General features: G+C 40.3%; 1 protein-coding gene across 1 annotated transcript in view; it reads right to left on the reverse strand.

Annotated features, from left to right (window-relative positions):
* Window positions 1-13,070, reverse strand: part of SPTBN5 (spectrin beta, non-erythrocytic 5) — an 84,701-nt gene that overhangs the window by 38,098 nt on the left and 33,533 nt on the right. The window contains exons 30-33 of the mRNA XM_057365865.1: window positions 12,331-12,441; window positions 11,058-11,237; window positions 7,709-7,912; window positions 7,158-7,307 (exon numbers count right to left, since the gene is read on the reverse strand). Coding sequence (XP_057221848.1) covers window positions 7,158-7,307; window positions 7,709-7,912; window positions 11,058-11,237; window positions 12,331-12,441 — 645 coding nt within the window. The remainder of the gene's footprint in view (window positions 1-7,157; window positions 7,308-7,708; window positions 7,913-11,057; window positions 11,238-12,330; window positions 12,442-13,070) is intronic.

The raw sequence follows: 13,070 nt of genomic DNA on the forward strand, positions 1-13,070 counted from the left end.
ATTTACGATGCTGCTGCTAACACAGAAATAAAAAGTAATCAGCTGAATCTAAAACACTGCTCTTTGGGGTACACAGACATACAGCCATGTGCTGCATCTTTATTTCAATGTTTTAAACACTGCTTTAAAAATACTGTAGCTTCTTGATATATTTTGTGGTTCACCTATCATTTCTGGTCCAAAAAGATTTACCTCCAAGACTTCTTTTTAGCAGCTGTTGGCAGTGAAACTGATACCTGAATAAATGACCAGCTATTCGTTTTCCTGTTCRTATATCTCTGATAGAATAAAAAGGCAAGGGACATCTGCTGGTAAAGATGGTTATTTTCCTTAGAGAAGGAGAACAGAGAGATCTGAGAGCAGGRGTGTGGGGCAGTGGCTCAGTGCCTYGCTTCCACTGAAATGCACCAAACACCAATGACACTGGGCATTCAAAGCTCAATTCCTTSAGATGTTACAGTGCTGGAAAAATGTCTGACTATTGAAAGCTTTGCACCAAGTCCTCGAAGCAGAAGGCTGTGCAAATGCTCTTGGGAGCCAAAGTTTTGACCCTGAGCAGGAAAATTGGTGCAGAAGGGCAGTGGCTGCATGCATTGCTGGGGAGCAATGTCAACACACTCAGAGGAGAGCAGCCCCTGCAGCACCAACASTGCTGCTGCCTGCAGAGCTGCTCAGGGAAAGATTTTCCATGTCTTTTACACAGAAATCTTAGGACAGCCATTGCTGTAATCAGAACCACAACGTATTTTTTCCTTTAAGCACTTGCTACACCAGTCTGAAAGCAGAATAAAAATTGGCTCCCATGCCACAATGCTGGCCTGTGCCCATTTACATCACTTTTGGGCTCATTTTCAGACAGGTCTCCTAACTCCTGCTTTGAATGAAACTCATTGATTTCAAATACAAAACACTGCATGGCTCTCCTCAGCTAACCTACCAGCATCTCCCACAGCATACAGTGGGTATAAACTTCCTTTCAAGWTTGTTTCTATTTATGAATCATGGCCTGTGATTGGGAATTTAATGTTCAGCCACAAAAAGCATGAAGTCTTGGCCACCCCCTATAAAACAGATTTGTTTTTAAGTGAAGATTTGCAAAGATGCTTAAAACCACAAAATGGTTTTTGAGATTTCTGAGATTTTCTGGAATAAATATTCAAGCTTTTAACAATGTAAAGCATAGAAACAGAGGTTTTAACCCTACTTATCTGGAGTTTTTYCTTATTTCTGAGTTCATTGCGTAGCTTTTGCCAGAAAGACCTCTTTCACGCAAGTTAATGCAGAATTAAAAGCAAAGTCCAATTAAAAAAAAAAATTAAAATATAACAGTACTATATATACAGTTATGTAACAGCATCTGCCAGCTCTATCTTTTGGAGAAATACTGAATGAGACATTTTAGTCATTACCATAACTATGCTCTCTGGAGCCACAACTTCACATTCATAGGCACTGGAAGATGACATAGCTCCAAAAGAAATTTATATTCCAAGAAGAGCAGAATATTTCTCTAGAATAAAATATATTTTAGCTATTTGTGCAAGACCACTTCGTTTTCCTGCTTTTGCTCTTCACAGTAAAACAAGCTGCACAGATTTTTCCCCTCAGTGCCTGCCATGTGCTTGCTGCAGAGATTGCTGGAACTCCACAGAAAATTTTTCTGCTTTAATCATGTACTAAAAGCCTGAATAACTCCCAGTTTCAAAAACCTTCACTTGAATTGTGTAATCAAGTCCACACTATCTGCCRAGACAGAGAAGAATAAGATTTGATTTAATTCTGATAAAAATAAATACTAACAAGAATTAATGAAAAAAAAGAAATTTGCTTTAGCAAAGTAAGTAAATGTGCTTGATACCGTGACTATATAAGGTTTACAAAAATGTTTTACTATGCTTCATTTTAGTAAAAGTTATAATGAGGTATGATACTATAATCACAATAGAAATAAAACACACTGAAGTTTATAAAAAGAAAACATACATTTTTCTATCATATGGACATCACTGTCTTATTGCCATCTGTTCTCACAATCTATATGCAAAATCCTAATGCTCAATGTATTTAAAATTTCTTTCCCTCCCCCCACTGCATGCTGTCTCCTTGGCATGAGARCACAGTTATCTGATATTGGAAATATATATGGGAAAACACAGAGGTAAAACTGGTGTTTTCCTGATAACTGCCATTGTTCCTTCCTCACACCTATTTCCTCCTTCAAAATTCACAGTATTGATCCCTACCCTGTAAGTAGTAGGTATTAGACCAGAATCTTGCACCCATATAGCATCATCATTTAAATCTTTACCTATGAAACATTTGTCTGAAGGCAGACTAAATTCCTCTGAAACTCTTCATAGTTTCACTGCTAGAAACTTTGCAGGGGTATCCAAATTTGACATGCTATGGACATTAAATTCCCTTTGTTTCCCTCAGGAAAGGGTGGTACATCTCCTTTTCTAAGAGAGGAAAAAAGTGATTTCTTCCTACACACTTAAATACTTTGGCTTTGAAAACAAGCATTACTTATAAAATTACAAAACCAGGAATTAATCATTTAGACATATAGCATAATTTGACAAGTAAGAAAATGAAAACAGTGTAACAGAAAAGAACTAAGAAAAAGTACACTGAGGATTTGTTCCAGGTCCGACTGACTAGCAGAGAAGAAAACCAGTTCTTGGCTCTTGGCTCTGAAGTCTTGAATATTTCAAAGTGCTGAGCACTATGGCCCAAACATGCAAAGTCTGTGAGCACTTTCGTGCTGTGTTAACAATAGCAGTCTGATGGTTAAAATGAAACCCTGGTTAAGTGCTGGAGCAGAGCAGAGTTCTTATCTTCACTTAGGATGATTGAGCTGTAGCTGCAGCCTCAGTGACAGAAGAACACAAGTCTCTTTCTCCTTGTCTCCTAAGTCATCTCTGGAGAGCTGGAACGTGGCAGGACTCGTACAAAAAGAAATCCACATGGCTTGATAAAACTCAGCTTAGATCTGTCTGCAAATGTTCCTAGAATGGAATGGAAATCTTCACCACTCTCCTCCCAGATCCAAAGGATGCAATGTTGACAGCAATAGAGGGACACCCTGGACCCTCTGTGTGTCTGTGAGTTGGAGCTGTGGTGTGAGCTGGTASGTTTGTCCAAAGGTTCTCAGGGCATACCCTCCTTACAGCACAGGTTTCCTGGGAAGGTCTCACACCAGATCTTGTCCAGTGKCCAGAAAGCAATCCTGAGCAGCAAACTGGGTTCACTGACAGAGAGAGGCCAGCCCCAATTTCCACAGGGTGAAAGGGTGGAACAGCTGCATCTGAATCATGTGTTTTGATGAAGATTGTTGGATTTGGGCTTCTTCTAAATTCTCTTACCACCTGGACAGGCACAGCAGTCCAAGGGGTGGCAAGGATCAGGGTGACTTTGGATACCTTGTGGTGAGCAGGTGTTAGACCACCACATGGCATCTTCCTAAACTCTGGTCTAGATGAGGGATAATTCTGAAAGATAATCAGCTCTGGATTTAAATCCTTGCTCATGACCTCCTTCCCACTAGCTGAATTTTCTCTTCCAGTCAGCACAGCTGGGGACAGCCATATATTTCTGGATAAAGTCTGCTGGGGAAGGCCAGGATACTTCGAGGAAGTCACGTGAAATCTTGTGATTTGTAGGGCTGGAGACCCACCTGAAGGGAAACCTTGTTTTGGTTTCTGGGATCCTGTCGGAAGTACAGAAGGAGTTTCAGACACCTTCTCTAATGGTGGCACGGGCAGACTTGAGTGAGCATGACTGCTTCCATGGAAACCTGCTCGAAAAGGCTTTATGGTCACGCTGCACGTTGAAATGTAAAGCTTCACTGAGGCTTGGAGGTCTGACACGGGGGCACTGCACTGGCTGYAGCCTTGTCGGTGTGGCAGGGGATCACAGGGCTCCAGGGATGCATGCAGGTTTTTGCTGTGGAGCATAGAAGCAGCTGGAAGAGCAGACAGATCAACGTCCAGGCGTGATGTCCAGCTTGATGGAGCTTTGCAGGAAAGAACGTCTGAGGGCAGAGACAGAGCGAGCTTCGAGGGATCGCTTTGTTCAGGGGAAATATGATGAACACTTTTTTCTCTTTTTGAATGTTTCTTGTAAAATGCAGATGTTGACKGAGTGGCAGACCTCTCATATCTATGGCTCCAAGGATCCTTGCAAGCACTGGAACACGTGGATGCCACACTGGAAGGGCTGACACAGTGACCAGCATTCCCAAAACTTTTCCTCTGGTCTGTTTGTGCCARGATGACATCTAGCCTCGAACAGTAAGACACACCGCTTGGTGGTGAGATGGCATTTCCTGGAGCAAGCTCTGCAAGTGATGGACCAGTGGGAGGATGCCAAGCTGGTGCTGGCATCTTTTCAAAAGGCCTGTCCTGTACAGCAGATTCAAAAGGAGGAGGCGGGGTCGTTCTGCAGGAAGACAGCAGCACTTCTGCAGTGGAGACGTAGGTTGCAGATGAAGGTTTGCAGCGACGGTCCCTGTATGACATTCTGAAGCTTAGTCCTAAATGATGCAAAATTCAAAGCCACAGAAGCTTGCCTTTCCCCCTGTGCTTAAAACCAAGTCCTAATCCTTTTTCCTTTGGCACTGGAAATTTCCATTCTTCCTCTGAGGCAAAGGAACGAGAGACGAATAAACATTCTCCCAGAAAAAAAAAAATATGGACTAAAAAAATTCACATTCAAAATAAAAAATCTTAGCTCTTCTAAAACTGCTACCACCTCTTGTCATGTCTGCAAAGCGATATGAGTGTGGGATGGGCTGAAAGATAAATTACGGAGCATACGGCTCTGCTCCYGGAGTGTTCTGACAGTGAGACTGCAGACAGAGTAGGAGGGAGCCAAAAGTGCCTGCCAGAGACAGCCTGCAAACTTGCTGTTATTCCATCTGGGAAAAAAAGAAAAGCAGCTAACCTGAGCAATGGATCTGTTGCCGTGAAAAGATCAGAACAGAGCAGAACAGAGCAGAACAGAGCAGAGAGTATTGGACACAGCAGTTTCTGCTCAAAGCAAAAATTTTTTTTTTTTCCTTCTTTCTCTTTTTCAGCTGTTGCTTGTCTGCACTCGGAATGATGAGATCTCAGTTTGCAGTTGCACAAGAGATTCTTACAGAGGCTCCATYTGATGACACAACTGAGTTAATAAATAAAAATTAAAAGATAGAAGTYTGCCTGATTTTCTTCATATGTGCTCTGTTTTCTTTAGCACAGAACAATGGTAGGCAACATTCTGCAGGAATCCTTTGAAGGCTTARATAACTTGGATGTAACATAAGATGCTGGCCTAAAGTCAAACCTGTCACAGTGGCACAGGCAGCAAATAAAAGAGCAATTCTCAGTAGTAGTTCTTAGTTTAAAACTCTCCTCTGTTACCTTCCTCCTTCCCCTGCTCCTTGCTGCTGGTCTGTTGCATATGAAGTACTGGCAAAATAGGAGTGAAAAATTATGACATGCCTTCTTACACGGATATTTTGCAGAAAAATGAAGTGAAATGCACATAGCTGAGCCTTGACTCAACACAGAAGTCAGAAGAAACTSAAGGGGTGGAGAGATTCCTTTTATTTTTTTTTTTGCTTGATAGGAATCCTTTTTGAGTGTGTGTTTCCTTTTGTCCTCTCAGAAAGCAGCARATCACAAAATTCCCATTGGGAAAATGGTTGGAGAGTCTTCAATTGATCCCTTGGCTGATTTTTTTTTAAAAAACGTGTTTGAAAGAACTGCTTTCCTACCATCCTGCTTGTCTGTGGATATATATATAGATAGATGTAATGCAAATCATGGCATTTGCTACCCAAGTCACAAATAGTGGGCAGAACTATGTAGTATTTTACTCCAGAAACCCGAACCTAGGTGAAACTCACTGTTTCATGTCACAGACTCCAGAATGCAGGTCACTTTTGCCAAGACAACCAGTGGTAGGGAATTATGCAGACATTCATTGCCTTCCAGAGTAGCAGAAAGCACCAGGCCCACGTGCCACAAAGGGTTAAGAATCACTGCATGGCACAGCTCAGTTTCCAAAGGGATTCAGTGCCAGTGCTGGTGGAAAACAGAGCTCAACACAAACTGAGAACCATTATATTCTGCTGTCATAACGGTCTGAGTGGTCTTGGAGAATTAAGGATTATTTTTCCTTAATGAAAAATGACCTAGAGGTGCAACCTCCTCCAGCGTTGTGCCAGTGCTTCAGTCTGGCAGYCTGCAATTCATTGATGTGGTTTGCATGCCAAGTCTCAGCACGGTTACAGCAATCTATCAATTCAGGAATTTGCAGAGTGACTGCACTCTGTTTTGTAATAGCAAATGCCAGACCTCAAACTGGGACCTTTTAAAATAGTTAATACATGAATCAAAGAAAGTGCAAGAGAGACAAAATATAATTGAATAATGGTGAAAAAAAATCTATTTCAAGAGCTGAAAAATGATGACAATAAGAACATCCTTCTGTCTCTTTGCATTAATTTTATCTGCCCTCTTTTTTCATGAGAGGGCCTTTTTCACTAGCTTGTTTTTCTCAACTGCATCAAACAGAAGGTAATACGATTTACAAATTCTTTAATAGTTGTTGCACTACTCCAGTTTATGCCCCTGCAGACCTGAGAAGTATTAACTYACACTCCCAACATCCATTTTCCACYAGCTGCATTTTCCCAGCATAACTCTCAGCCCGAGGTGAGAATTCCAGCAACGCCTGCAAAGTAAACTCCCTTCAAACCCTCTTTACMATTTCCTTTCCCTTTGAAGCCTGCTAAATTTGCCAGTGGTTGAGCTGCTGGCGTGCTGAGATCTGTTTATAAAGTGGACTAATACTGGGCTCTTGTCTCCCTCTTCTGTTGTGACTCTCTCATGTTCACTCTTACATTTATTTRCAGTGAATTATCTTTCAAGTAAGAATGATGTATTTATTTCTGTTCCACACCTGAGCCCCGTGAGAAAGGAGAGCATCTTGTACATTGCGACAGTCTCCAATTGATACCACAACACAAACACCAATAAAACAGACAGTCTTCTCTACACACAGACACAAGGACTTCAAACTGTAGGTGAATGGTAGTGCCCTTTTTAGTTTGAAAGAGTTTAAATGGTTGAAGAGTTTAACTGCTTATTTCAATTTTATGGTTTGCTCACCTCCTGTGAGTTCAAGAGCTTGTCAAGGTGGTCCCAATCCTTGTAAAACATTTGTTCTTGGTGTATTTTCTCCAGCCACTCCTTCTTCTCTTTCCAAGCATTGTATACATTTTTCTTCTCTTCCAACAAAGCCTGTAGCTTCTGCTGAATCTGTACAAAATTTCTAATTAAAAACCTTTGTGTATCAGTCTTTATATCCCATGGATCCGGGTAAATTGAGAGGAAAAAGGATTAAGTGGAGGAGTGGATAATCCCCCTTAAATCGCAACAAAATTATTAAAAAGCAGAATAGTAGAACAAGTTCTAGCACTCCTGTTTGGGCAGAGATCACCCGAGGTGCCTCATTTCAGCCATGGAGAAGTGCTTTTACATCATACACAGCAGTCCAAACCAAGAGCAAGGAGGGGTAACTGTTTCTCAAGGGTGACTTCCAGAATCAGATCCTAAATCTTCGTTATCTTTAGGCATTAAGAGTGAGGGTACACGTGTTTTGTGTCTCACAGTGTGATACAATATAGAATCATGGCTACACCCAGAGGAGTTTCAGTTACCTCTTTTGATGGCATTTCCTCGTCTTGCAAGAGGGACTGTCCCAGCTCTACAACGTCACTGTATTTCTCTTCTCGTGCTTCAATCTCTGCCAGCAGCTGCTGGTGCTGGGTGAGCCTCAGGCTGCTGGTGGATATGTCCCGAATAGTCTCCTTGGCTCTCATTTCCCTTATTATTTCTGCTGTCCATAAGAAATAGTCCCTCACCTGGAACCCAAGAAAATGTGCAAGCTGAGGTTAGGGCTCAAGCTTAGGTTAGCAGGCAGGAAAATCATAGGCTGCCTCTTCAACTTTAAGTGAATAATAAGTAATAAAATAAAATCATAGATAAGAAATAAAATATTTCATTAGTGYTTACAGTACCTCTATGAATTTTATAAGGGTGGATAATTCTGCAGGAATTTCTGTACACTGTGTTAACTGGTTTGTAATACCATGATCATAATCGAACTGCATCCTATCACATCAATGACAACATGATATAATTTATTGCCCTTTAGTCCATCTTGCCTGAAGTATTTTCTGATGTTATTCCTTCATAAAGGATAAATCAGTATCATCCTATTTTCTGTGACAGCTTTTGCTAATAAAAGCCTATTTGAAAATTAGGTTTTGCATGTATTCTAAAATGAGCATGAGAATTTTCAGGTGCAAAACAAATGCACTCTGATGGAAGTGGAGACAGGGTAAACCACAGGTCAGAAAAAATTCCATAAGCATACCAAGTGTACAGATTAATCTCTTGGTTTGTGGAACTGTAGGTTGAGATTGGCAAAGAAGCAGTTCTGGGAGGATGCCATGTTAATCTACTTTCAGAACGTGATGACCCAATATATATATTTGCAATAACTGAAATGTCTGAAGCATTCTGCTGAAGCAATTATGAGCAAGAAAATTCTAAAACAAATCCCTGAGAATTATTTTCTAACAGTGACTGAAGAAACTTCTGTGAGTAAAAATAATTTGATTTTCTGTGTATGTMTTTTTCTCCATTCAACAGTCACTTACTTCAGGCATCTTATTTGAATCTCCAGTAGTTTTGCTCTTACATGTCAGTTGATAAAAACTAGGATTGTGAGGGATATACAAGGGATTATATAAGATGCTTAAGTTTTGTCACAGTTTAACTACGTTTGGGTTAGTTGATTTAATTTTGAGGTAGTAAACAGACTTTCAGGTTTTTAAAATGTCTTTTCAAAGACTATTCTGTATAGTAAGTGCTGAAGAAAAATTCTCTTTYACTGCAGTAAATGAAAAATTTTCTCTTTTAAGTGGTTGCTGGCTTTTCCACGAAACTATGTAATGGAAATAGGTTCTTGGCTGCTCCATTTACCCATAGATTTTTTTTTCATATCAGCAAAATCTTGTAAAGAGAGCCAGGAAAAAAATTCAGAAAAGCACCACAAAATTGAGACTGGCCAATTTGGGGTCCTGAGTTTAGGTTTTGAAGTCAATACACTGTTTTTTTTAAAGCCAGTGTACATGGCTGTTAAATCAATCTTTAACTGTGGTCCTTTTAAAGGGGCCCATGTAGTGCACCCATGTTGGCATCATTTTGATTTGTAGAACTAATTCATTCACACAGCTGGATGTCACTGTAGACACTGACATTGCACTTGGCACTGCACATGTCTAAAACTCCCCGAGATTTTAAGCTAAGCATAGGAAAAAATCCATAAATCTGAGGATATATAATGCAATGGAACAAGATGTTATTGGACTGCCACTGCCAGCAATATTTAAGGATATACTAGGCATCAGTTTGCAGGAAACTCCCAAGCAGAGCCTGAGTGAGATCATGTGCATCTAGAATRAACTTCAGAATAAGAGCCTCAGATCATTCAGAAACACTACACTCTACACTCATCTTCCTTGACAAAATTCCAGGGAAGATTTGAAGCCCTCCRCTGTTCCTGTGTGTGGTCAGTTTGGCCATCCCTGCTTTTTAATCACATCAAATCATACTTGATGGGGTGTAAGGAGATGCACTTGATGATTGTGTAGAATTCTTGTTTTATGGAAACTGATTTGTTTGTTTGTTTCACTTAATCTGTGCATAATTTTTTAATGAAAAAGCCCTGTCGGTTGCATATGAACACTGTTATTAAAAAAGCTGAACAGCTGTGACTAAGTTTGTGCACCTCTTTTATGAAGAGGTGCACAAACTGAAAAAGGAAAGGCAGCCTCTTTGCATTCAGCAGTTTGGGTGTTATTCTGCAGCAAATCCCCAGGAGTTACTGAGATTTTTAGTCATTASCCATGGCTGTATGATCTTGCCTTGTCCTAAGCCTAAAACAGGCTTCCCAAATTGCAGRACCAGCTCTTCACTTCTTCAGCAAATGAAAATTGAGAGTATTGGGAATACTTTTTGCCATCAGACTGACATCAAAGAGACAGGAGTTGCCTGAGGCATAGTCCCGTCTWGATGTGTCACTGAGAATGTGGTCACCTGGCTTTGTCATTTTGTTTTACGGTGTTAGGAGTCATGAAGATCAAAGAACACACTGACAGAGTGAGAAATGGGCTTTGGATTTGTCATGCAGGTCACAGGATGAATCACACATTTTGGACAAAATTTAAACCAAAGRATAAAAGGTATTTTATACCATTCCTGCAATAAAAGCTAGGAAAGCACCCTCACAGGATGGGAACAACTTGACATTTTCTATCTGAAGTCAATAACTAAATTTATGACATRAGTTATGAAGTAAATCAATAATGAAGTGTCTGAGTGACTACATTTTAACGGATAAACCCACCAAGATCCACCTTCTGATGAAGACATCTCCAGGCTGAAGACTTCAAGAATCTAACATATCATAAAAGAATACATTCTAAAAGTTTGCCTTGTTCTTACTGTCACTCCTAGATACCCTTAGAAAGACAGTGGGCAAATGAACTTTTCACCGACATCAGTAGAATCACACTAATTTTCCCTCTCAACAGTTCTGCACACGATAATGGAATTTGTAACAGTTAAGAAACAAACAAAGAAATACTCAAAAAACACAAACTTCCATAAGCATCCTTTAACTATATATATATATATATATATATATATATTTAAAAGAAATTAAACAGGTATTGCTGACTTAAACACTTATAAGAGATTTAAAGTGGATTAGACCGTTTCTGACAACTGACACATTCTGATTCCTTAATCACCTGGACATCAGCTTCCATTCCTACGGAAGGCAAAAGATCTTTATCTTCAAACACCTTTCTAAATAGCAGTAAATGCTTAACTGATAACACAGAGAGCACCTGCAGCCTTTTACAGCTTGGGGTACACCCCTGATTCACACACACTGCTGACAGCCTTCCCCAAGGGACACAGGGCAGAAGTGCTTACATGTGCCTGGAACTCGTACAGCTTGTGGGCTCGTTCCAGGAGTCTCCTGCGCAGCTCCACTTTGGATTTCAGGCCCTTCCAGTTGGTCACTATTGCCTGCTGCTTTGCCTGCAGCTCTCCCACCTGCTGCCTGGAGCAATGGGGCAGCACCTGATCTGCAGAGTGGATCAGCTCCTGCAGCTGTACAGGGGGGTGAAAGAAGAGGGTAAGAAGGAGAATGTCACAGAGATCCCTAAAATATTAGAAAAGTTCTGAAAGGGCTATCTCACCTGTACACAAAAATACTACAATTCAAGCAACGTTTTCTGACTTTGCTCATATTAAACAAAAACGCCTATAATTTAAGTTCTATGGAGTAACAGTGACATCCAGTGTTTTCCAAGCCTCATCACAACAGTGATTTTTCAGGGTCAGACAGATTTTGTTTTCCCTTTTTACTATACCATTTATTATATGAATAATGCAAGTAGTGTTATAATTGCTATTATAATGCGAGTAATAGCAATCATTTCTTTTTTTTCCTCTTGACCATATACCTTAACTGTGACTACATTGTTTTCATGCATGTCTTATGCTTTTCTTCCTTTAAAAGTAACAAGCTGATGGAATCAATTCGAATGCTGCCACCCCAAGACCAAAATATGAGGCCACTGATCACTAATACTGGAATAACAACTTCAGTAATCTTGATATAACTCATGCTGTGTTTTATACTATATATGTTATTGTATACTATTACATTTATTAAACAAAGGAGTTAAGAGGAAACTCCTCCTGGTTTTGTTGGTCTTGTTGAARCCTATCAAGTCTCCCACATTACCAAGTAGCTACTCTCACAAGCTAAAATTTTTACATGTTTGTACTGTGAACCCTATCCTTCTTTCTCAAACTCAAACTTGTACCAATATTAATTTTCTCTGCACATAAAACTGATTCTGGATTTTTCCTTGTAATCACTCAGAACACTTTGAAGAAGGCAATAAGCACATCATAAAGCYTGACATAATTCTACATTTCAAACCATGACCTAAAATATCCCTGTGAATCACTTCAATAGCCAGTAGTCATTATAGCATGTGCCTTATTTGAAAAGTTTTAATTACCTACTTTATCACTTCCACCAGACCTTGAATATGTAAAAACCACCAGAAAAATTAATGAAAATCCCAAGAGGTTTCCAGGCTTTCTGTGAGAGATGGTTAATAATTTGGTTCACAATGCTTATCTTGGAAACTTTGTCTGTACATCAGAGACCCCAAATGCCTGTCATTACCTGCTGCTCATTCCCAGAGAGCTCGTGCTCCAAGGCCACATGGTTCCGGAGCTGGGTTTGCACACCTCTCATGTCCTTGGCAACATCATCTGGAATACTTTTGGACTTCTCCTAGAAATACGAAATTGGAGAAAGCTTTAGTTTTTTTCTTACTTCCAAGCAAAACTCACTACAAGYCTACATTAATATTTTTGGGTGCTACAACTAAACAAGCACACTTGAGGACATTCTGGGTGACTCAGAATGACATGCAAAAGGAAGCCAGGAAAACCTCTCCTAGTAACTCACTTGAAAATATCTTAATGGTTAAACTATTCAAATGGGCTCTTAGAAATGAAGGTTTTATCTTTCCTTGATCAGACAGTACAGGAAAATATCTTACAGGCTTTGTATTGGAAATCAGTCTTGGACAGCTACTGCAGTGGCAGTGACTTCTTAAAAGTAGCATTAGCAAGCAACATTTTCAGCCCATTCTGTGGGATACAGGTGGTCTTCCTGTGAACCATCTGTCATGGTTTTGCTTGGTCCAATTTTTGGTGGTGGGGGATGGGGATCAAGAAACCACAAAGATGGCTGTTGTGAGAAGTCCTAGGGGTGTCTCCTTCTTCTTCTTCTCCAGCAAAGAGAGCCTTGCCCCCCTTCCTGTGTTTCAGAGCCAATCCATCATTGGTTCTGAGGTTGATGGACAGGCTGACCATCAGGCCTGGGCCAATTACACAGGATAGTTACACCTCTGTGAT

This window comes from Malurus melanocephalus, unplaced genomic scaffold (genome assembly GCF_030028575.1).
Source record: "Malurus melanocephalus ecotype Western Australia unplaced genomic scaffold, MMel_1.1 scaffold_2, whole genome shotgun sequence".
In the NCBI taxonomy this organism is placed as follows: Eukaryota; Metazoa; Chordata; class Aves; order Passeriformes; family Maluridae; genus Malurus; species Malurus melanocephalus.